Here is a 25,063-nt window from a genome sequence, read left to right on the forward strand (position 1 = left end):
TTGTTCGGCCTGAACATTTCCATGGCCAAATAACTGCCATGATCAAGTATTTAATTTTGGCCGATCGCTTTGCTGTTTGTTGGTCTTAGCTTGTCAGCTTTATTGATGAAGCTAATGTAGAACAAAGCTTTAGATTATTTTTTACATTTTGTTATTTTATCAAGCAAGAATTTTTTAAGTAAAAGTGAGAAACTTATGCTGGCCCATCTTACTTGCCTTCCTTAGCTAGTTGGGTCTACTTTTCTTTGGTGCTTAGTCGTAGCTAGCTACACAAAATAGCTTCGTATTGTTTATTGTCCCTTTTTTTCAAGGGACTGACAACAAAAAACAGCTTTGTCACGTTTTGCATAATTTTTCCACGGGGGTAGGAACACCCCCTTCTTTTGCGGAAAGAATAGGGTTAAAAATAATGTCCAAACGATACCTTGTGTGACTACTTCTACCGTATTAAAATACATTCGTCACATAACAATAATCTCTGCGATGAAAAATTACAATTTTCTTTTAAAAAAATTTGTTTCCCTCTTTTAAAATGTGTAATGAAAATGTTTATCAAATCCAATAAAATCCATTTCTATTTGTTTCAACTTGTTATGTGCAATTGTTGAATTTGAGATTTCAAGTTGGATATATTCGACTCTTTGGATTTGATCTTTGGAAATGTATTTTTTATTATGTGTGTTTTTAGTTGCGTGTGACCTTGTGGTTATAAAGTACACGCTTTGTAATCACAAGGTCCGTGGTTCGGTCCACAGCGCGGGAATTGTTAGTAAGTGACCTTACCACAGCCACGGGTCAACCCAGGTCATGTGAGGGAAATTGGAAATTGTGTGGGGAATGCCTGTATATATTTAATGTTTATATTTAGAACACAGGACCAACATAAACTGAAGTGGCTATATCCTGTATAAACATTTGGAATAATAATAACAATAATCACTATCAGTATTTTCCAACCATTTTTCGGGTGGGTAAAGATGATGAAATGGTGCTCTACCACGACCAGTGTCGACATTAACTGCATAAGAATAAAATCAAAGGAAATTTCCAGCTATTTTTTTTAACTAATACTATGCGATTATGAATGACATTTTTGAGCGTCCCTAGTTTAGCAAAATTATGCATTTACGATATGCCCTCGGAGGTGATGTCTGTTGCCATGTGAATTAGACTGTGCATTAGAATTAAATTAGACATTACTTGGCTGGCAGTTTAAAATAGAGTTGTCGTGTCACGTCAGTTGATTAGTAAGTCGATCCTATAGAAAAAATCTTTAAAATTATCGCCGCTTAACTGTTGCAACCTAGTAAGCGTAAATTTCGAAAATCAGTTCGCAAAAATCGTTAACAACAGTATTTTCTGTGCGCTAAAATAGGCATATTCCATTGCTTATTGCCTGAGAAAAGTATTCAGGTGTTATATTTAGCTGCATTGACTGTGCATCGCTTTGCCTTTATATCAAAGATAACTTTTTGGTTTAAGCGTTAATTCCAGGACAATTATTTTGATCGAAAAATTTCTGCTAGGAAAAATGTCTACTAGAAAATAACTTGTATGATAACTTTCACAAAAAGTGGGCTCATTTTTTATTCACAAATAAAAAACCAAACAGATTTAAATTTGTAGACAACAAATTTTGATTCCATTTTCTAATTATCGTGGTGAAAAATAAAATGCAAAGAAGAATTTAGAAATTCTATGAATTTACTAGTCTGTCTGTTGTCTATTTTATTCCTACTCTTTAAACGAAATTAACACAATAAGGTGGACTCTTTATAACTCGAACAGTCACGGAGAATCGAAAACCGTTCGAGTTATAGAGAGGTTTGGGTAATAAAGAGTTTGGAGTTTTTCCAAGTTTTTGTAAAAATTTTGAATAAATGGCCAATAAAAGTCCTGCAATATAAAATACAAAGTATTTTATTTTGTAGGACTTGCTTTCTGCTTTACGTTTTGTCCTAGCAGCAGACGCCATGATTGTAAAACTTCAATACCAAAGAATCGTGTTTACGTTTTGTCCGAATGACATTTAACTCATTTAAGACCCCTCACACATGTAGATATGAAACATTCAAATTAGTTAAGACTCTATTTACGTTTACAGAGCCAAAGCAATCCAAAAAAAAATACTTGTGGCAAAGTTCTAGATACATTTTGTGACGTTCGAGTTATAGAGAGGAAATACCCAAAGAGACATTAGAAAACGTTCGAGTATAGGGGTTCGAGTAATAGAGAGTTTTTTATGAAAGTTTATTAGGAATTTCCAACCGTGCCAGTGAAATCGTTAAGGAGAGATTCGAGCTGCAGGGGTTCGAGTTACAGAGAGTCTACAATAAAAAAAGGAGAATGACTTTAAGGTTTTGTTTTATTTCTCAGTCTCTGTAGTAGAATATCGCAGTATGAAGCGAACGCCATGTTTAACAGTATCAACATTTTACTCATTTGAATGATTTTTTTTTCTTTTTTTGATTTCGAATAGAAGTTAAAATATTACTACCTACTGTCCAAACATGGAAGGCAAAAAAATATTTCGAGAGAAACAATTTACGCATGCTCAGAACGTTTTCTTCTTATTTTATTTTTAAGCAGAGTGGGAATAAGTACTTTTACCCATCTTTGTCCCCCAGGGTTTGTTGTGTGATGGAGGCGGCACTAAGGTTAGGAAGTTTCTTCGCCCCCCGCCCTTAATGTCAATCTATCAGCGCAAAACGCCTGAAGAAATTGACCCTTTTTGCTCCTCGTGGCAACTCTTAGCAGATAAATGATCGCCCTAATTTTACAAATGCGTTCTGTATTATAATACCCTAATCAAATAAATTGGGGAAAGGGAGATCCATTGAACATAATCTATTACTTAATTTTTTGTGCGGGCGGCGCGGCGGTTGCAGGATTCGCGTGGGCTCTCATGAAAAAGTCAGATTTGTTTTCACCACGTGACCGTTTAGCGGGAACTTTTCCATATAAAGATGGTATCCGTCTGTACACTACACTGCGACAGTACAGTGCAGGGGTTGTCATGTCATGACAAATGATTCGCTGTATTGTAACCTCAACAAAAATAGTAAACTTTGCTGTCATCAGCAAAACACTTTAAGTAACTGTATTTGACATTTTATCAATATCATCAGACATCAGCAAGCCCAAGACACTTCCTTTGTACGCCTGCTGGAGAAGATAGATAGATGTGCATATTTTACATGGCTAGCCTCACAAATATCGAGGGATATACCCTGTCTATTATTTCCAGGAGGGGCCATGGCTTAGATGGAGAGTCCTAGAGTATTTAATGCTCATTTTGAGCTACGCAGACCCAATTAGTAGGGCCCACGCTCTACTAGACAACTCCCGGCAACATCCAACGGCTCACACAGTGTGCCATCTCCCCAATTTCCCTCACATGGCTTGGGTTAACCCGGGGCTATGGTAACATTCACTCGCCCATGTTGAATCGCCGTCAAGAGGAATCGAACCCCGGTCTCCCCCCGGCACAGAGTACGAAAGCTATAACCACTAATCTACGGCGCCACCAAGAACATCAACTGGTACTGATTTCTCGTTTTCAACTGCTGCAGATTGAGAATGAGCGACAAAGGAGCTTGTTAACAACTAGAGCAGTTTGCCAGAGATACCAAGTTTTTTTATTTATTTAGCACCTTGTCAACTTTGTCAAAAGCTTTGGCCAATCCAAATACAAATCTGCATTTTTTTTTACCAGAATTCAAAGGCGTCGATTCCGTTCAGCTTTGTTGCTGTAATGCTGATTGACATTTTGCTTAATTGACGAATCGCATTTGTACTATACATCCGCCATCTTTAAAATTTCACTGGGTGAAAACAAATTAGTTCGTAGGGGGGGGAGAATGCTAAAAAATGTGGAAATAAAAGAATAAGCAGCTAACAAAAGGTAACCACAATAAATATCTGTCTGAAATGATGCTGAGCTATCTAGATTTTACTCCAAAAAATTGTCTTTGCTCAAACTTCTTAACACTGTTCTTATAACTCCAAATTGTGTTTAGCTCTGCACTGTCTACACCTAAAATACGGAAACTTTTCACCTCCAAAAAAATTGTTATGACGTCAAACTGAATCGCCGAATAGCAGTTTGTCAGAAGAAGAGGACCGACATTTGTGTTTGTTTTTCAAAACGATTTTTTGCCCTGCTGAAACATTTTAGTTTGGTTTTATTGCGTAGGAACTACTTTATTTATTTACCAGGTAGTATATACCTTAGTTTCTCACAACGTGTGGGTGTTGTCACATAGTAAAAGTGTGTTAGGTAGATCGCTTGCCTCAAAAAATTTTTTACAAACACATTTCCTTCCCCCCTGTACACCACACAGTGGCTGCTGTTTTGGCGTAATGAACAAACAAAGTGCAAGTTCCCACAATGTATGGCAAGTAATTTCAACCCATATACGAAGAAGTCGTAAAGAAGTTAAAGGCTACATCCCTTCCGGAGATGAATACACAAGAAGATTAGACGAGATTGTCTCAGGGGTCCCCAATCTGACAAAATGTATTGATGACTCCTTATTGTAGGAGACCAGCATTGATTGCAGCTTTCATCAAGCTGTCAACTAGTTGGATCTCTGTGGAAAGCATGGAATCACTCTCAACCCAGGAAAATTGGAAAAGTGGACTGGGGAAAACGAGGTATTTCACCCTTGGGTGCTCAGACCTGATTGTGAACACTGACAATAAACCACTCCTCAAGATCTTTGGTGACAGGTCACTAAATGACATACCTAATTCTCGCCTTAGAGACCTCAAGGAAAACACACTGTCATTCAGGTTCAAGATAACCCACGTCCAGATACTGAAGTATATTCCAAACGCATTTTCAAGGTATCCTGTTGGCAATGCACCTGATGATGTTGAAGAAGAAGAACCTGATGAAATCATGTTAATTAGCTCCCAGCTCTAAGCAGTAACATGGGATATGGTGAAAGTTGCCACATAAAGCAGTATCCCCATGATTCATCTCATCAAAGCATTGATAGACGGCTTCCCCAACAAAAGAGAGTACTTGCCACAGGACATCCAACAATACCTTCAGTACTAAGATGGACTCCATTATGTTGATGGAGTCATAATGCATGATGATCGTATCGTAACCCCACCTTCGCTGAGAGATCAAATTCTAGACTTGCTACATTCTGCACATCAAGGCACTGGCATGATGCTTTCCCGTGCCAAATCTACAATCTTCAAGTCAATTCATCATCAACAAGACAATTGCAGCGCCTGCAACATGAATGCCTCATCTCAACCGAGTGCACCACCATATCCAACTCCAACACTGGAATGCCCGTTCCAGCTCCTCTGTTATGATTTCTTCCAGTATGCAGGTTCCCATTATTTGGTAGCAGTGGACAGATATTTGAACTGGCTGATCATCGAACGTGCTCGGGAGGGATCGAAAGGTGTGATAGATTGTCTACGTCGACAATTTTCCACCTACGGAATTCCTCACGAGCTATCATATGATTAAGGACCCGAATTTACATCAAGTACCACCACAACTTTCCTAGAGAACTGGGGAGTCAATCAACGTTTGTCTTCAGTAGCCTTCCCACATTCCCATTGCAGAGCAAAAGTTGATGTCAAGACGACAAAAAGGCTCATCTCAGACCCAACGGCAATTTGAACACAGAGAAGCCGCAGAGAGCGAGCCATCCTACAATATCGTAATTGCCCAGATCCAACAACCTGACTGTCACCCGCAATATGCGAATTTGGGAGGCCAGTCCAAGACTTCATTCCAATTCAACCTGGGTGCTACCAATCGCATCCAACATGAGTTGACACGTTAAATAAACAGGAAGAAGCTCTCTGCAATCGACATATGCGTGCAGCAGAACGTTGGGCGGAGCACACGAGAAGGTTGCCACAGCTTCAAGTTGGCGACCATGTAAGAGTCCAGAACCAAGTTGGACCCAATCCATTGAAATGGGATGAGACAGGCAAGATAGTTGAAGTACATCAATTCAACCTAAATGTTGTTTGTATGGATGGTTCTGGTCGTCCCACAATGCGCAATCAGGAAATTCGTGGGAAAATTCATGCCTGCTGTGCAGAAAGAAGAACGTGGACATCCCATCCAAGACTTAAGTTATGTCAAACCCCCACTCTCGAAGATCACCGCACCAATCATCACGATGTCCCAGACTCAACCTACATTAACGGACGAGCAACAACCTACACATGAAGTTCTACCTTCGAATCCTGACACGCCCAGTGACTTACCCATGCCAGCCCAACCGAACACGTCAGGCCCGTCCCAGAAGTTGCCCCTTGCCCTTCGACGGTTGTTAGATCATAATAAGAATAGACTGACAGAATGATCTAGCCAACCTTGACGACATGTTATTTAACCAGATCATAACAGAAAGGACTGATAGATGATCTGGCTTATTTTATTTTGTTATGGACAGTTTGAACTTAGGGGGAAGATAGAGATATATTAATCTAAATCTACCATTTCTTTCTAGTCAAACATTCTCAAAGATAATAGAAAAACTACATGGTTATGTTTACAACTTTATTTACTTCCGATCTTTTTTCACATTTTTAAAAATAATTTATAGCGCTAATATAATCTCCACATTAACCCAAACTGAACAAACAAAATAGAATATCGACGATCCCACCATTAACTCATTGTTTTCATTGGTTTGCAAAATTTGTAAGAAAAACGAAACAAATTCTTCAAAAGATAGCGGCCACACACTAGGTCGTTAGCAACCTATATCTGTTCTGCATAATACCCCTTGGTCGGCAAATAGAAAGAGAGAAAGCAAATGGTAGCAATTAAATTCACATTATCAACATTTGGTAGACTGCTCATGTACGATCTATTGTGAGTTCAGTAGAAGAGTGTTCGTTTATTTTTAAGGTTTTGAGGGTGATGCATTAGAAAGGGGTAACTATAGAGGTTTGAAGTTGGTTGATCAAGTAATGAAAGTTATTGAAAGAGTGATTGATAAGTTACTTAGAGAAAGAATTGATATAGATAAGATGCAATTTGGTTTTGTTCCAGGGCGTGGCACTACAGAGGCAATATTTTTACTCAGACAGCTTCAGGAAAAGTATTTAGGAAAGAGAAAGAATCTCTATTTTGCCTTTGTAGATTTAGAGAAAGCTTTTGATAGAGTGCCACGTAAAGTTATTTGGTGGGCTATGAGAAAATTAGGTGTGGATGAGTGGCTATTTCTGATGGTTCAGTCTATGTACAGCAATGCTAGAAGTCGTGTCAGGATTACCGATTCACTTAGTCATGAATTTAGTGTAAATGTTGGTGTACATCAGGGTTCTGTACTTAGTCCTTTGTTGTTTATTCTAGTCTTAGAAGCGCTGTCTATGGAGTTCAGAACAGGTTGCCCATGGGAGTTATTGTATGCAGATGATTTGGTTCTCATAGCAGAGTCGATGGAAGAATTTGTTGAAAAGTTTGAGAAGTGGAAGAAAGGACTAGAAGAGAAAGGGCTGAAGGTAAACACAGCAAAGTCTAAAGTCATGATAAGTAGCATTGCAGCCAAGTGTGACCTTGTAGTTGGAAAGTGGCCTTGTGGAGTTTGCAGGAAAGGGGTTGGTAGTAACTCAATTTTTTGTCAGACTTGCAAGCATTGGGTACATAAGAAGTTCAGTAGTATTAGTGGAAGGTTAAGAGCTGGCATACAGTTTGTATGCAAGCCGTGCAAAGGTGAGATTATAGAGAATGAAGTATTTCCAGCTTTAATGATGTACAACAGTGGCTCGTTAGAGATAGTTAAGAACTTCTGTTACTTAGGTGATATGTTGGGCAGTGAAGGGGGTGTTGGAAGAAGTGTTACTTGCAGAATAGGTTCTGCTTGGAAAAAGTTTAGAGAGTTACTTCCTTTATTGACTATCAGAGTCCTGTCAATTTAGGTAAAAGGTAGGTTGTATGAGGCCTGTGTAAGAAGTGTTATGTTGTACGGTAGTGAGACATGGGCAGTGAAGCAGGAAGATCTTGACCGTTTAGAAAGGAAAAATATGAGGATGGTTAGGTGGATGTGTAATGCCAGTCTGAGAGACAGAAAGAGTTCAGATGAGCTAAGAAGCAGGCTAAGTCTCTGTAGAATTAAAGATGTTATCCAGATAAGAAGATTGAATTGGCTGGGGCACTTGGAAAGAATGGAGGAGGATAAAGTATTTAAAATAACAGTTTCTTGTGACAAGATTGCTGATTACTGAGTTAAACAGTAGGGGGATGATTACACACTTTATAACTTAATAACATAACTTAATTGTTTACAGCCCCTAATTCAGTTTTTTATGGTACAAGAGCAAGAACTAACTAAACCAGACCATGAATTATAATTGTTTGGCTATCTACAAGATTTAATTTCGTGATACTACTTTAATTGGAGAAACTTTCGCGAGAAAAAAAATTCGCGAAATTTTTTGGATAAACTTTCGCGAAGAAAGAAATTCGGAAAATTTCCCGAACAAGGATTTTTCTGTTGAAAAAACTTCAAAATTCTTAGCATAATCGTCACTTTCTCTAGCCATAATATAAGTTTTCAAAAACTCTTATATTTTACAAAGATGTTTCGTCATCAAAATCGTCAAATAGATCGAATGCATTGGTATGATGTTCTTCAGGCTGCCATACTTCCTCCTCATCTTCGTAATCTCCGTTGATATCTCTCTGGCTCCGAAATGAATCAAACTGTTCCTGGCGTAGCTGACAGACTGCGTCTAAATTTGTTGCAACAGTTGAAGGATTGTTACCCATCAACGGATCAATATCATGAAAAGGATCTATGTTTGGTAATTTTTCGGTGCCTTGCTTTAAAGCATCGTAAATGCCTGCACTTTTCCAACTATTCATGACGACTTTTTTTCCTTCGCCTGACGTTTGTAGTTGTAGAAATCCATTATCCAACCTGCGTGTAGTGGTTTGAGGGTAAAAAGACGCAGTTTGATTTCGATTTCTTCCAATGACTTGCCAGATTCGAGCTCATCGGATATTTGTTGCGAGTACCAGTTATGGAATTTCTTCGCAATAAATCTTTTGGCACTCCCATTTACTGTAAGATCTAATGGCTGATAAAAACGGGTCATGTTTGCAGGAATATTGGTAACTAATATGTCGTTTTTCTCTAAAACTTCTTTGACTTCGGAAGTCATTTGCCCCGTGAATACGTCCATTATCACAAGTGCCTTTTGTCGTTTATCAAGACCTTTTAGCTCCCGCTCTTTTTTAACATACAGAACAATTACTTCATTCAGCAATTTAATGGACTCGGTGGTGTTGGAAAAGTGTTTCTTGTTTACACTTAACGAAAAATCTTCGGGGAACTTGTAACGCGGTAAACTTGGCAATGTTTTCCCACCGTAAATTAATTGCATTGGGAGAAATTTTCCTGATAAGGTAACAGAAAAAGTGGCTGTTATAGATCTCTTATCATCAGCTCCTACAATTGTAACTGCTTTGCTGTTTTTCTTTGCAAGGGTGCTGTTTCCACATTGAACCATTTTCAATCCCATTCTTCGAAATAAACTCTGCGCCCAATTCGAAGATTCAAGATTGATGTCTCCTATAATGTTAGGGTATTTTCTGATCAAGGCTTTAGCGGCGGCATTAGCGATAGACCAGGTGATAACAGCACCCCGATTGCTCAAAACACAGAGACTATCGTCATAGATTAATTTTTTTGTATCTTTGTATCAACACAGATATTAGTATTGAATACTGGATTCGATTGTAAATGTTATAAATTTTTCTTTCTCGAAATAAGATTTCTAAGTATTTTGTGCGTTTTTGGTGAAAAATGATAAAATAGCTTTCTGGATAAAATTTCGCGAATGAAGAAATTCGGAAAATTTCGCGAGATAAAGTTTCGCGAATTAAGAAACTCGCAAATTTTCGCGAGATAAACTTTTGCGAAAATGTCGAAAAATCGCGAATTTGCGAAACTTTCTCTCGCGAAAGTTTCTCCAATTAAAGTAATTTCCTTTTTTCTGCTTCCCACCTATTTTCTCAACCTTGTCTGTGCCACTTAATAGTCTCCTAGTATGTCTATGAAAACATGCACTGTTTCCATTTGTGTCTTTGTATTTAAGCAGCAGTATTATTTGAGCACTTTTATTTGTGAAGTTATGTAGTGATGTATTTTCATACTAGATATAAATTAAAAACAGTATATATCAAAAGTTCTTAAATATGTTGCATCAGCCACTACCATCTACTACTGCATCTAATTCTCCAGCCAATAAAACATTTGAATTACTGAAAGAACGTCTAGAACAGGCTGAATCTGAAGCACAAAAACTCTCAAGCCAACTAGTTTCTTATGGATTTAAAACGTTAGTGACAAATTTGTTTTTACACATTCTAACACAGTTTTTTATCAGCAGTTATACAATTCTTGGTTGTAGTAAACTTTTAAAAATATTTGACATGACTCTACAGTTGATAATAGATTAAGGAATATTTTTTAGATCGCCTGCAAAAAACAACAACAAAGACTCAACTGGATCACAATCAGTTTCTGATAACAGGATGATCTCTCGTGTGTGTAAAATGGAAAGTGTATTGGAGAGCCTCAGATCAGGTATGTCTTATCATTTATCAATTTATATATACTTTATTTGTGACTTACCAAATTAAAGTTTACCTGTTGATCCTCCTGTTTAAAATTTAGTGCATATAAAGCAAAAAAACTTGTATGGTAATAAAAGACAATAATGGTAAGATAAAAAAAAATTATTATTTATTACCATCTTTCTGCCACAGGAATAAACAGTTTGGAAGCAGACAAGTCAGAAACACCATCGCAGTTACTGCTAGAGAAAAATCAAATACAAGAAACTTACAGTTTAAAAATACAAGAACTTCAAGAGGAGGTTGATAAGCAGAAAGCAGTTATAAAATGTCATATTGATGCAAAGTTGTTGCTGGAAAAGCAAATCGCAAAACTGAAAAAAGCATCTGTAAAACGAACTGAAACACAAAAGGCCCTTCTTACCAAGCTAAAAGAGAAAGATAATGAGTTGGCTTCTTTACAAAATGAGTTAAATCAGGTAATTTTTAAATTTCAAATATTTCCTTTATAATGGAAGCTTGAAGGAAAATAACTTTAAATTTCTCCTGTAAATACAGATAAAAAAGAATGTGTCTAAGGAGGTAGAATCAAGGAAACGAATTGAGGACAGTCATTCTTTGCTACATTTAAAAATATCTGAAATGGAAGCAACAGTGGAAGCAGAGCGTATGAATGTGTCAAAAGTAAATGCACAATGTGAATCGCTGACCAATGATGCTATGTTAGCTCGTAAAGAGTTTGAAAGGGAGTACACAAGGCGTCTTGATCTAGAGAATATTTTAGAAGTTCAATCCAATAACATTGGTATGCAGTATTTGTCTTCTTTAAAATTTCTGCTTAACTTTAAAGGAAAAATTTCATGAATTAGCAAAGAATCTAATGCATTTATTCCTACATATTCTTCAAAAGATCTCAATTTTTACTTGACATGGGTATATTTAGTATAGTTGAGTATATGAGTATAGTTGATCTATTTAAAATGGTTTGGGAAGTATAAAAACCTTACCCAATGGAGGAATTTGTTTCTTTTCAGTTTTAGTAATAAAGTAAAATTACATGCTCAAATATGTTTCTGCCATATCCAGGTGTGGGATTTATAATTCTTTAAATAGTGACTACATTTGGATTTTGTTCTTGCAAAATCACAACAAATGAGGGTTTTGCAACAGTATCTGCCCTGTTTTTGCATGTAATTTTGGCCAATGTATTTTGGCAGGTGTATACTGCTTCAGGCCATTCCGTAAGAATTTAGGCAGGTGTGCGGTAGATCACAAGCCTTAAAAATTCTGCGCCTGCGATGTGCATGCGATCAAAAAAAATTTATTACAAAAACATTTCCTTTACCTCTGTACACCGCACAGGGGCTGCTGTTTTGGCGTAAGGAACATACAAAGTGCAAGTTCCAACAATGTACGGCAAGGAATTTCAACCCGAATACGAAGAAGTCGTAAGCAGACTCGTTAATTAAACTTTGTTATTACTTGTGGGGCAAACAGATATTTAAATTAAATTAAATTACGGAAAGTTGAACGGCCGCTAATAATAATATTTAATAAACCTTCGATGAATCATAAAAATTATTATCTAAAAGAATATTTCGTTATTTAAGAAGTTTTTTTTTCTTATTAATGATATTATCTTTTAGTTATTTTAACTTAAATAATGCTGAATTTCTTTTAAATTCTTCAAAAGGCGACCTTACAAAGATTAAAATACTGTTGCATTTTTTTATAAAATCATTAAAATAAAACTCTCAAAGCCTTAATATAGCCTGGTAGCTGGTAAATGGTAGCAATTAATTTGTGCGATCTATTGTGAGTTCAGTAAAAGAATGATTGTTTATTTTTAGAGTTCAGTAAAAGAATGATTGTTTATTTTTAAGGTTTATTTAATAAATGTTCTTGTTATAAATAATTTTTAATTACAGCAACGTTTTGCGCGTGCGATTCATTGCACGCCTAAACAAATCTGCACGTGTGTGGGGGCGTGCGCGTGCGATCGCACGCCTCTCACGAAATGGCCTGCTGCTTAAATGTGACTTACACAATTTTGAGACATTGTGTAAGGACTACATAAAAAACTTGTATTAATCTTTTATTTACAAATGAAAGTAATTGCTTGTTATTACCATGCGCAAAATAAAACAATAAGATATATGATTTATGCTTTTAATGTAACATTCATGAAGTTTTAAAAAGTACTAAAGATCACAAAAACTATCAAAGTTAAGTAGAAAATGCTTATGAGAAGAAAAAAAGTTTCCACATACTGTCTTTAAAATTTTCACAATTAAAAATAGTTACTAGTTTTAATTGTCCTATTTTCTATAACAAAATGCAGCAGAAGCATCGAGAGAACGTTTTCTCATTTGTTTTATAACGAAATATACGGCTGTTTTTAAAGGTACTGTCCAGTAAAAATATAATAATAAAAAAGTAGCCTGAACTTAATTGCACTTCTCTTATTTGTTGCGAAAATGTAAGTGGTTATATCTCTAAAGTTTTACAACTTGAATAACATTTCTTTTATGTTTACAAATTTTTCATATCGCACGTTGTCAAAAGCAAATTTATACCGAAGCCATTCTACATGAAAGGGAGGCTAAAATAATATTTTGTTGTGACGTAAGCGTTGGGTTCTCGGCAAGTCAAAACATTGTAAATAGAAAATGATTGTTTTACTCTGAACAATATTACCAGATTAATTTAATCTTTTTTTTAAATATTTTACCCCCTTTTTAAAAAAATGTAGCAATTTATGAATATTTAATTTCAAAGCATGCAACTCACTTTCAGAGATAGAACTTAATGTCCACACAAACAGAATGTCTGACTCTACACAAATTAAAGTAGATTATGTTAAAGCTGCTTTATTTTTTGTGCCGATACTGAGACCAGACACGGGTAAGATTATTTACGTAAAAGTATATCTATGCAGACATCCGTTGGAGTGGCCAATGCTTAAACGCAGACAGCAACGTGCGATGATGAAATGAAAAAATCTGACGCGACATTACAAGTTAAACTCCTTGACGAATTTGAATCATTTTTTGTAATATACCAAACGATATGACAACTGTTGTTGACATATCGTACATATATCGTACTCCAGAAAGCCGACCAGCAAAAGAAGGAATTATAGAAAATACAAACGCATTAAATAAATTGTGTTTTTTTGTACCTTTATACTTCCTCCACAATTATAAACCTCGTTCCCAATACCCCTATTCTATTACCAAAGCTACCTCAATTAGCGAACAAAAAGAAATACTTGGTTTGAGGTTATTTATATTTATACTTTTTATACCGTAATGCTTCGAATAAACGCCCATTAAACGCCCCCAGAAAGATTAAAATTGTTTAAATAACACTTGGGGCATGAAAAAAAACCCAGTAAATTCGGACCTGCTATGGTTTCCAATTGTTTTGTCAAATGAAGAAATTATCTACACTTAAATCCATGATAAAATGTCTGTTCCGCCCGTAAGTGCAGTTTTGCAGACTTGATTCATCCGTGCTCCGTCGGCGTTCACCTCCGCATAAGTTAAGAACCGCATGGCTGGATTTCTTGTGTAAGACCTGGTTACCAACGACGAAGGGGCCAGGCAAAAGACATTCATGTCTACGTAGTTCTTTTAGCTAAGTCAGGAGTTGGTGAATTAGCTAGGATGGTCAGGTTGGCTATAAATAGGCTTGCTCGTGGATGAAAATGACCAGGACTATTCGATAATTCTGAGATCTAAAAGTGTTCGGCGAAGACGGAAATCTATCAACGTTTTGTCCGACGAAAGTCTGACGAGACTCCAAAAATTATTTCGAAGGCTGTCATCGCACGCTGTAAAATGGGATTTTATAGGATTGATTTTTAAAACTCATTATTAATTTTTCAGGCGTTCAATTAATCGCACGCCTGAAACGATTTACGCGTGTGCCACGACGTGCGCGTGCGATCGAACGCCTCTCCTGCAAAAGACTGTTGTTTTTAATTTACAATCAAATATTCTCATCGTCAACTTCATTTGTCCGAGAAAATTCAATTTGAGATATTTCTTCACCTTCTTTGAAGCCAGTATACATCCCATTCGTACTTGGATATTCTCTACGTATCTTAGACACGAAACAAGATGGTATAACCGACGAAGGCCTTTTCCCAAGTGGTTATGAACAAACCAACAGAATTGGCGGTATGCCGCATATCGATAAGATCTAAAAATATCATCCTCAAATAATAAGATTGGAAATACTATGACAACAGAAATTTCAAGAGTGCTAGGGATTTTTTAAGTCTACGGCTTTCCCCATCGTGGAGAGCGACTAACGCTGTCCACAAAGTGTTCTTTAAAATCACAACCGCGTTGACATCTTCGTGCTCTGTTTAGTATGCTCTGTTATACATTTCTTATCTAAAACACAATAGAAACCTTGTACCCAGGCGCTCATTTATAATACAACCAGTAGAAAAATGTGAGGTCAAATTATATAGGTACCGTAGTTGCAAGTATTTGATAGTGTCCACCTCGTTACAGCACAAACACTCAACAGCTGAAGGCATTCTCTCGCAATTTTCACATAAGCACCACTCACTGATATATAAATCTGTGCGAGAAGCAGCGGGTAATTCTGGTGCGTCTGGGCCATCGTCATTATAAGAGGGAATTTGTTGTTTGTTATTGGGCCGTTCTAGCTCAAACTGAAATCCAATTATGTTTTAATTTCTGCTTGTGAACATGATTGATAAACGTAAAAAAATTTTGTTGGAAATATCATTAACTTTTTTTTCTTTATTTCTCTTTCTGCACGCGCCAGTCTCTACACGGGGGTAACCCAAAGAATACGTCATTGCATAAATTGCGCATATTAATGTTTTTACCCAGTCCTTTTCCGCGTTCGAAGTTCAGTAAAGATGGCGATTGAGAATGGCATGGTCAAATAAACAAATTCAGTTTAAACTTATGAAAGACAATTTTGGTTGTATTTAAATACTTTTTTCTTTACTTTTGTGCCGAGATGTAACTAATATCAAGTTTTAATATTTTACCGGACAGTACCTTTAAGCTTTGAGAGGATGTGTTTTCTTCATTTTAAATTATGGCAACAATCTTTGTAGGAACATTTCCACGTCATGTTAAAAGTCTTCACATTCTAGACTGAAATATTAAAATTTTTAAGCTTCATATAAAGTGATTTTTAACCATCGACAGTCATTTTTCATCATTTTAAAAAACAAAATTCAAGAAAGGCAATCTTTAGGCTTTGAAGCAAAGTTTTCATGAATTTCATGAAATATAGCAATTCTAAGCACTGTACAGTCGGGTTTTTTTATTTTAGAGTTTATGTATGATAATTAAGTTTGCGTGCCAGATATAAATTCTATTGTGTTTAGCATTTTAACAATAGGTTAGCAACAAAATGCAAGGTGATAAGTATAACATAAATGTAAAGTTAAGTTCAAGCAGTACGTATATTTTACCTAAATGTATTTATGTATATTTCCTTTAGTGTTGTTATTGATAGTGTTGCAGTATAAATTTTGTTGCTGTATTTTCATTGGGAAAAATTATAATTATAATAATCACAATGAAGAAGAGTGTCACGACAAGCTTAGTCTGTCTTTTATTAAGTTATTTAGTAAAATCGTGATACAAGTGATATTGGATTTTATGCATGTGATTGATACCTGAAAATGACACACCCAATTCTTTTTCTGACGTGTACGTGGAGGCGCTCAAATGTGATTGTTAGAATGAGAGACTACCTTCTAATTAATTACTTTGCCTTCTTTTTAGAATGTATAAAAGAGGAAATTAACATAAAATCTGGGGAATATAATCAGGTGAAGAAACAGTGTCAGGATCTTGAAAGTCAGTGTCAACAATTCAAACGAAAGTGTGAAAAACTGCAGGTTTGTGGGTTTTTTTGTTATTGACATAAACATCAGGGAAATTAACTTTTATATAAATTGACTAATTATTATCGTTAACTCGTCGACAAGAAAGAATTAGTGGGAGAGGATGATTGACTATTGCCAAAATTGACGCCATTCAAAATTTTAATGGAGGTTCAATACAAGCCTCAAGGTTTTCACTCCAATAAAAAATAAGTTTATTTATTTTTATATTTACTTTGTACATAATATTTACATAGTTACGTCAACTTAGGAATACTTTACAGCTTCAAAAAATTCTTCCAAGTTTAGTACATATATGTGCATCCTCTCAAATTTCTCCAACAATATCACCTGATGCCAACTTTGGTATGTAAATTCAGAACAACTTCAGGGTATCCATACAACGCTTACTGCGAGCCAACTTTTTTTAATATAGTGACCTTGCCCATATACAATAATTTGTGTGGTTGATTTGCTTATTCGTTTTTTTCTCGTTTTTGTCGTGAAAATACCGAATTTTCAAGTCCCGTCATGAAGACCAAACCATCATATCTGAACAAAACGCCACAAATTGTAGCTTGGTTACTTTTATAAATATAGTTTACTGGGAACCAAATAAACTTCTAAAAATCTAAACACGTGCATACAGAAAGAAAAAGAATATTTGAATAAAGTTCATTATCATTCTCAAAACCTGCAAGCAGTGCGCTTGAATTGATCGTTACCATGGTGATTTTACCAAAGCCATGCGGCAAGTTGTTTATCGTTAAAAATTTGACTCTTTTTCTGTGTATTTATTTTTTCATGGTGTAGTGCTTACATTTTGATAACTTTTCATAACTAGGTAACTTCTGTGTAGGAGAGTTGGTTTAAAATCGAGCTGAATAATATATCCCCAATTGTTTTTTCGATTTTTTTCGCTTTAATAACTCTGACGAAAGTTATGGAGTAAGGTATGAAAAAAAATATCAGTTACAAAAAGTCGAATTTCGAAAAAAGGCAAATTTAAACAAAACGACTTAAAATTAAAAAAAAAATAAATCAAAAAACCATTTTAGATACATCCCTCTTGAATAAGATAATCAAAAAAAATGGGGAAAAATTTAGTCATTTTGTAAAAGAAACTTCAAACGCGAAGGAGGGGGTTAAATTTTCTTACCTTATAAATCCTTGTATTTTCCATTTCAATACAAAAACTTTTATCAACCTAAGAAAATGTTCAGATATTTCCAAATATTTATAAATATATTAAACTTTCCCTTGCAGGTTTTTTGATGGCGTCATTAACCTGTCTATTCCAAAACAGATTTGGGGACCCAAGTTTAAAAACTTACACAATTTAGTCCCAGGGTGTCCCTTGACCCATGCGTGAGATGACATCAGTTTTTTCCAGGCGTTTTCAATATATAAGGACTTAAACATAAAAGTGCAATGCATTGGTTTCGCAAATTAAAAAAAAGGTTTTGACATCAGTCTAAATACATTGACGTGGTGTCGTAACATCTAGGCAGTTAACAATTAAGACATGCATTTTTCAGCTCTTTCAAAGAAAATTTTGGCAACTTAAAAAAAATAAACACATCCACTTTACCTGTCACAGACAGGGACACACTCTTCATATTATTATAAGATATGTTATTAATTTAATGGTATGCAAGGTATGTAGAAGGTTTTAAAAATAAAATGTTTTAGTTTGAATGCAATTGTGCACTTGAGTCTAAATCCCAAATTTTGGTAAAAAAACTTTAAATTTATACTTGTGTAGGAATTTGTGATATTTTACAAGGAATAAATAAAAACAATAATTATCACATTACAGTAAATCTGCAAAGAATTTTGTGATGCCAAATGACCTTTTTAAAATGACTTTGCCATTATCTTGCTACTGTTAAAGAGGCAGTCTAATTCAATTTTTATATATAAAAAAGATTTAAAGAGATAAAAATGGACGTTTAAAATGAAAAGTAAGAAAAAAAGATTAAATATGGAAATTTTGGAGCAAAACAATTTTTGTGAGACTGACTGTGAATTGTAGCACTCGAATTTTCAGTGGCATTTTTGTGGAACTTTTTCCCACTCAAATTTTTTGTTTCCCTTTGTTTAAAAAAATCCTGTAAAGCAACAGCTACTTAAATGGAAGGTACATTTTTTTTTAATTTTATTTCTCATCTGTTTAGAAAGCATTAGAAGCCTCTTCTTCAGAGAATCAGGAGCTTAAAGAACTTTTAAAAGTTGCCTCTGTTGATAATCAAGCTCTTGTTATTCAAAGCAAAGAAGTACTGCTTCGGGAGCAGGCAAAAGTAAAGAACATTGTTGCACAGCAAAATAAATTGCTTGATTCCACCAAAGCATCAATGTTGCAAGAGTTGAAAAACCAACACAAGAATACTGAAAGGACGGAATCTGAAAATCTGCTATTGAAGCGAAAAATAGTTGAATATGAAAGTAAACACGACGAAAGTGATTTCAAGTTAAAAATGCTGGAACAAAATTATGTAAGAAAAGTAATCGAATTTGATTTGTAAATGTTGTAAATTTGAAATATGATTAATAAAAAAATTAACAAAGAACAAACAAACTTCTAGAATAGGGCTGATTAAAATTGCAGTAAAAACCAATAAAAGAACGCCTTTGTTAAAATGACTTTGCAGAATGTCAGATGCTCCTATACAAGAATAACAGTTAAAATTAGATTTTTGGAAGATTAGGTTAAATCTTAATTAAGGAAAAACCATGTTGACTCAAATCAAGTATTTTTGTTAACAAAATGGCATTCGCCTTGGCAATTGCTGAGGCAACATGAATTGGAAAGGCTTTAAATTTAAAAAATGTTCATTTTCCAAAATCATTTTTTAAATACAAATTGTGTTCATTGATATCTAATGCACTTTCTGCCAATTGTTCGTGTGTTATGACAATTCTTTAATATGATTTTAGACCATAGAAATTTCAAGGTTGGAAGCTGCTTTGTTGTCTTCTCAAAACAAGAATGATGAATTAAGAAAGCAGCTGGAAGCAATTGAGAAAGAAGGTGTTTTAAAGAACAACAACTTGCAAAACGACAAGTTACATGCAATGCAAAGAGTTCAGGAGTTGGAAGAGGAACTGAAACAGGTGCAACTCTTTGGCCAAAGAATGAAACATGAGAAGAATGAACTGATGGATAAATTATCGTGGATAAGCATGAGCCAGCAGTCACAAAACGATCTTGAGAAAAAAATGGTTGAAATGGTGAAAGAAAAAAATTCCTTGGCATATGAAAAGGGCATTTTGTCCTCCAAAGTCAAAACCCTTGAAGTAGATAACAAGACCAAAAAGGAAATTGAGGTTTGTATGTTTTGTGTATTTTGCCATGGACTTATTGCTCATAATTATTCTCAACTGTTGAAAATTCTAATTGATTTTTATGAATCTGATCATGAAATTTCATTAAGGTGGTCTCGTAAGTATTATTGAAATCTTATTTTTTTGCAACTTACAAAAAATAGGCTAAAGTCCAATATTTTGTAGTGAATTTAATAAGCTCCTCTAATAAATTTAGAAATTCAGGTTAAATTTCATTTGGGAAATGTTTAACGGCTACTGAGAACCCTGGATTACACCCTGCTGATTTAATATTTAATTAAACAGAACAGACAAAAGTAACTGCTATAGGTCAAGGTGCTAAAGTTACTATGTATACATGCAAGAAATATGCAAAACCAGTTACATCCATAAAGGGTAAATCAAAAATGTAAACAATTTTCTTAAAAAGTGTTATAAACAAGAAAAAGCCAAGTACATAAAAAGTAAAATGACATATAAGATAATGAATGCATTACACATAAAACTTCAGTTTAAATATTAAAGGGAGCCACACAACTGCCTCCATGTCAGTAAATTTATTTCGTCTATATTTTTTGTTTGCTGTTAAGTGTGAAGTGTTATAAGTGTTTTCAGTACTCTTTTGTGCTTAATTGTAGGGGGGGGGGGGGGGGGGGGGGGGGCGAATAAGCAGAAGGGGGTGGGTACTCCGGGGAAAATTGATTTGCAGTTGTTTCTATTGGTTTTCAGGATATTTGATCATTACGTATCTTTATTTATGCTTCTCGTTATTATAATCACCATCAACAAATTATCTGAACTAGTCATTGGAACTTCTTCTTTTCTGGTAAGATAGTAGGTTGAAATACTATCACATATAGAAAGTGCCTTACTTCCTTTACGAATGGCCCCAAACACAGCAGAATCACAGTCATCTTTTTCCCTGGGATATTATATTTTTCACATATCTTGATGATACTTTTTTGCCTTTTTGTTGAACTTAGTGAAAAATACTTACAGATCCTCCACACAAACTTCCTTCCTTGCAGGTTACCACTTGTTATTGTTGCGATAATTCACTTTAGCTTTGACTTGTTGACTAACTTATCTCAATATTTTAAGCTTTAAGTCATCTTCTAAAACCTTGAAATAACAATCAGTATGTTTGTTATCATTTACTAGGACCTACTAAGTCATTTCCATTAGCTATATATTTTATTAGGATATGCTTCTGAAAACATGGTTGGCTGGATTTTCGTCTGATTAAATGTAATGCCATTGCATAAATACATACATTAAATACGATTTGGTACAAAAATATAAAATTATATTGTTGAAGCTTAGTAGGTGGTGTTTTAGGAGATCCTTCTAGCATCATTGGGCAAAGTAAAACGATGTTGGACATATGTGTATATAATTTGAGAGGACCAAAATTAAAGCAATTAACCTGTTCCAGACCTGGGAGGAAATGACTTTAGACTTTTTTTGTAATGCTTTAAGAAGTCTCAGGAAGTGGATACAAGGTGTTGTTTACATGTTTGTCACATTCTACACTGTTGATTGTTTCCTTTATCTTTGTAGCTGTTGTTCTTGATTCTGTGTTAATCAGTTGAACTAATGACTTCACCCTGGATATGGTCCCGAAATTTGTTTTTCTTTACCTCTTTATTCTTCATGCACACATGTTTCTAAACTAGCTGCATGAATCTTCCTTTCACCTATAATAACAATTTATGACATCATACTCTTTACATGGGATATTTTAAAGCAACGCTATTTGTTTTGTGTTTCTGTTTCCTTAAAGTTGAAAATACATTGATGTTTTTGTATTTGACAAAAGATGTTACTGGTGCCCGGATCATTTTTATCCTTTGTCCCACAACTTTCCAAAACAGATATGCATATTACCACAAAATTAAGAAATTCAATTTATTTCTTATAGACTAGTCAAAAAGTTTGTCTAAGACTTAAACCTCATTGGGCTGGTGCAATGAGTAGACTTTGTAAAAATTAATCTAGCAAATAATTGATCAATACTGAATTGGTCGAAGTATGTTGAGACAACACAGCTAATTTTTAAGTTCACCACAACAAGTAATTGCAGATACCAGATTCAGACATTTTAAACTTATCAAAATTCACTTATCAATGTTTAGAGTAGAGTTCTTATGATCTTAGGTTATTTGCTTGAATCTAATTGTTATTGAAGTCAGCGTGGCTATTTTCCACAAATTTTGCAGTCTGGGCGAGTCCCAACGTGGATTCTTTTGTTGTGTGGAGGATGCCACTAGCTAATTTTAAACCCTGTCTGCGTAGCATGGGCCCTTTGACCATTAAAAAAAGATGAGAAAACTAGCTTTGTCTTAATATTTTGTCCAATTTTGTCTGATGGACTTGTAGGGTAGGGTAGTATTGTATCAAAATAAAAATTAATGTTTCTTTGGAATAATTTCAATGACATAATGCCAAACATTCAGGGAAATTATCTATTTCATTATGATAACTGATAATTTCGCATTTATTGATAGGTAGAATATGAAAACTTGATGTTAAAGTACAAAGATTTGAATACACAGTTTAAAAGATCCCAAAAGAGTGAAGATAAATTGAACATAGAAATTGAAGAAAAAGTGAATGCATTGCAAGCTATCACGACAGAACATAACTTGGTAAGTATTACTTTGGGCTGACTGATTATCAATTCTTTATAAAGCCTAAGATACACTGGGAGTTTTTATTTATTATTTTAGTGTTTTAGCTTTAAGAAGTTTTTTCATCTTGCAATTTCTTTTATCGTCTGTTGTATTAATACTCTTAAGTTTGTTTGTAGTTAAACATAATGAACTGGTCCAGATTTTGGCTATCCAAGGGAGAACTCTTTTTCTTGTAAAAAATGCATAATAAAATAAGTCTTGTTTGTTTCTCGATTATTAAAACATTACGTCATTACAAGGATCGATGTCTGTAGTATTAGAGTTAGTGAAGCTATTGCAGTACACTTTTATAGGTTTAAGGCCAAATAAATTGGTAACGGGTGAATCATCTCTTGCATAGGTAAACAGGTACCTCTAGGGAACAAAATGGTATTCATATATTTCTGACATACTTTCTAACTACTTAGCAAATAAGTCAGATGTAAACCATTATTTCAAGTTATTTGCCCTTTTTAACTGACTACACTTTTAGATGTAATCAATGAATTCCAGAAAAATGTAAATCTAATGTTTGAGCACACTGGCTAGCAGTTTTCAGCATAACTTGAAGATTGTGTTGATTATATGCACAATCTAGCCTAGTCTAGTTGATTTGTCGATTTTGCCTTGTTTTTAGTGTAAAAACATGCTCAAAAAGACAGAGAAGCATTTATCACAAGTTATATCTGCACGTGACGAAGCACTTAACGAAACAGAAAAATTAGTGCGACATGTCAAAGATATAACTACCCAGTATGATGAGCAAGTTTCGTGTTTACAGTCTCGATTACTGGAAAATGAAAAACAGCGCAGTAATATTGGGGGGACATTTGAAACTTTGATGTCGACAAATGATCAACTGCAAAAACAGTTGCAGCTCGTTCAAGAAAATTTGGGCAAAAAAGATGCACAACTTGAGACTCTGAAAGACACAAGGTTAGAATTTATTCAGTGTTAACAACTGACCCTATTTGAGACTCCAGAGAATGAGCTCCTTTACTTTAGTATTGAAAAAGGATTAAAGCATTAAAAAGGTTGTTGATTAAAACATAATTGTATTGAAACAGATTCGACCTACCAGAATTACAATATTTTGAATTTTAGGATTTCCTGCACTCTTTTCTTTATACCAGTTAATGTAAATAACCGCCAAAGCTAATTTTAGGCAAACCTATTGAACTGTAGCAGCCTTACTAAAAGAATAATTTCTTATAATAATTCACATGGTTTGTCTATGACTGAAAATACCGAACCTGGCGAATCCTAGTTTCTTTGAGATCTTTTTTCCCTCCTAAGGAATGTGCAGATTATTTAAACATTGCATAATTATGAAGATCAGCTTTAATAAAGGTAGTAAAGCCATTACAGTACACTTCTAAATTTGAGGTAAATAACTTAACAGGATGCAAATAACTGACATCATATTTGCGTGTAACTAGGGGCCACCTGGGACTCAAATGGGACTAATTTTCTACAGAGGTGTCAACCCAACTGTTTCGAAACATCAAAATACCTTTGTACCTTTGTAACCGTTTGTCAAAGGCACATGATCTTATACGTTATTTTGACCAGTGTTTCAAACTCAACACAAAAGAGGCTGTTCACTTGTCCATTGGTGATGTTATCAAAATTCATATATTGCATCTCCATCTGGCCATTTGTCAAGAAGAGAAATTTTGTCTGCCTTAAGTAGATTTTTCCATGAGCCTTACAACTAGTTGTACTATATTGTTTTGTTGTCGTCTTGTTTACAGAAATGTGAGTAAAGACGTGATCTCTCAACTACAAGCTGAATTGGTTTCATTGACAAACAAGTTAAACTTGATGGAAAAAGAAAACAATGAAGAGGTGTGTGGTTATTAACCTTCATTAAGAATACTGTAACATCCTTTTTTAACAAAAATACTAAAAAAACATTCGAAAAAAAATTCAATAAAAAAAATAAATAAAGCAATACCATGCTTCAAATGAGTATGTTTACCCAGGGCAACCTCATCAGTTCCTATTGGTACTGCTTTCCAAGAGGGTCCTGCGAAGGGGGTCTTAGTGCAAGATTTCATTTGAGCTACGAAAGTTGTGCAAGCACAACAATCGCCCAACTAGACAACCGCCTAAGATATCAATCCTATTCTCATGCTGAGCGCTAAGCAGAAAGAATATATTCACACTTTTATAGTCTTTGGCATGACTCGGCCAGGGTTTTAAACCAAGACCCTCTGCACTGGAAGCGAACGCTTTACCATAAGGCTACTAGTCGGCTACTAGTAGTAAAAATATGCTAAGGTGTCAATGTTGTTAAAATTATTTAAATGTTTTTTTTCCGACTTGATTTTACTGGGAGGTTAGTGATTATATGAAATTTTTTTGCTAAAACTAATAAAGCTGCAAGGAAAAGAATTACAGCATCGTGTTCCTGACAATTTGGGCTAATCATATTTGTTTATACTGAAGTTATTGTCCCCGGAGCTTAAAATTTTAAAGATAAGAAGAAGAAAAGTATGTTTCCAAGCATAAAAATTTAACTACTCATTTTTCAAAAAGAATTTGATAGCATATTCTAGGCAAGACTGTGCTGAATAAGAGGACATGAATTTGACAACTTAGTTC

The 25,063-nt window shown here is 34.9% G+C and overlaps 1 protein-coding gene across 2 annotated transcripts in view; it reads left to right on the plus strand.

The window, feature by feature from the left end:
• Positions 1-10,034: 10,034 nt before the first annotated feature.
• The window catches only part of LOC130641178 (putative leucine-rich repeat-containing protein DDB_G0290503), a 43,053-nt gene continuing 28,024 nt past the window's right edge, over positions 10,035-25,063 (plus strand). The window contains exons 1-10 of one of the 2 annotated variants that reach the window (XM_057447867.1): positions 10,035-10,335; positions 10,471-10,583; positions 10,766-11,052; positions 11,132-11,378; positions 16,360-16,475; positions 18,638-18,955; positions 19,398-19,787; positions 22,292-22,432; positions 23,094-23,392; positions 24,211-24,304. In XM_057447867.1, the coding sequence (XP_057303850.1) occupies positions 10,193-10,335; positions 10,471-10,583; positions 10,766-11,052; positions 11,132-11,378; positions 16,360-16,475; positions 18,638-18,955; positions 19,398-19,787; positions 22,292-22,432; positions 23,094-23,392; positions 24,211-24,304 (2,148 nt within the window). In that variant the 5' untranslated portion in view covers positions 10,035-10,192. The remainder of the gene's footprint in view (positions 10,336-10,470; positions 10,584-10,765; positions 11,053-11,131; positions 11,379-16,359; positions 16,476-18,637; positions 18,956-19,397; positions 19,788-22,291; positions 22,433-23,093; positions 23,393-24,210; positions 24,305-25,063) is intronic. The other variant, XM_057447866.1, reaches the window with a different exon arrangement.

This window comes from Hydractinia symbiolongicarpus, chromosome 4 (assembly GCF_029227915.1).
Source record: "Hydractinia symbiolongicarpus strain clone_291-10 chromosome 4, HSymV2.1, whole genome shotgun sequence".
NCBI classification, from domain to species: domain Eukaryota; kingdom Metazoa; phylum Cnidaria; class Hydrozoa; order Anthoathecata; family Hydractiniidae; genus Hydractinia; species Hydractinia symbiolongicarpus.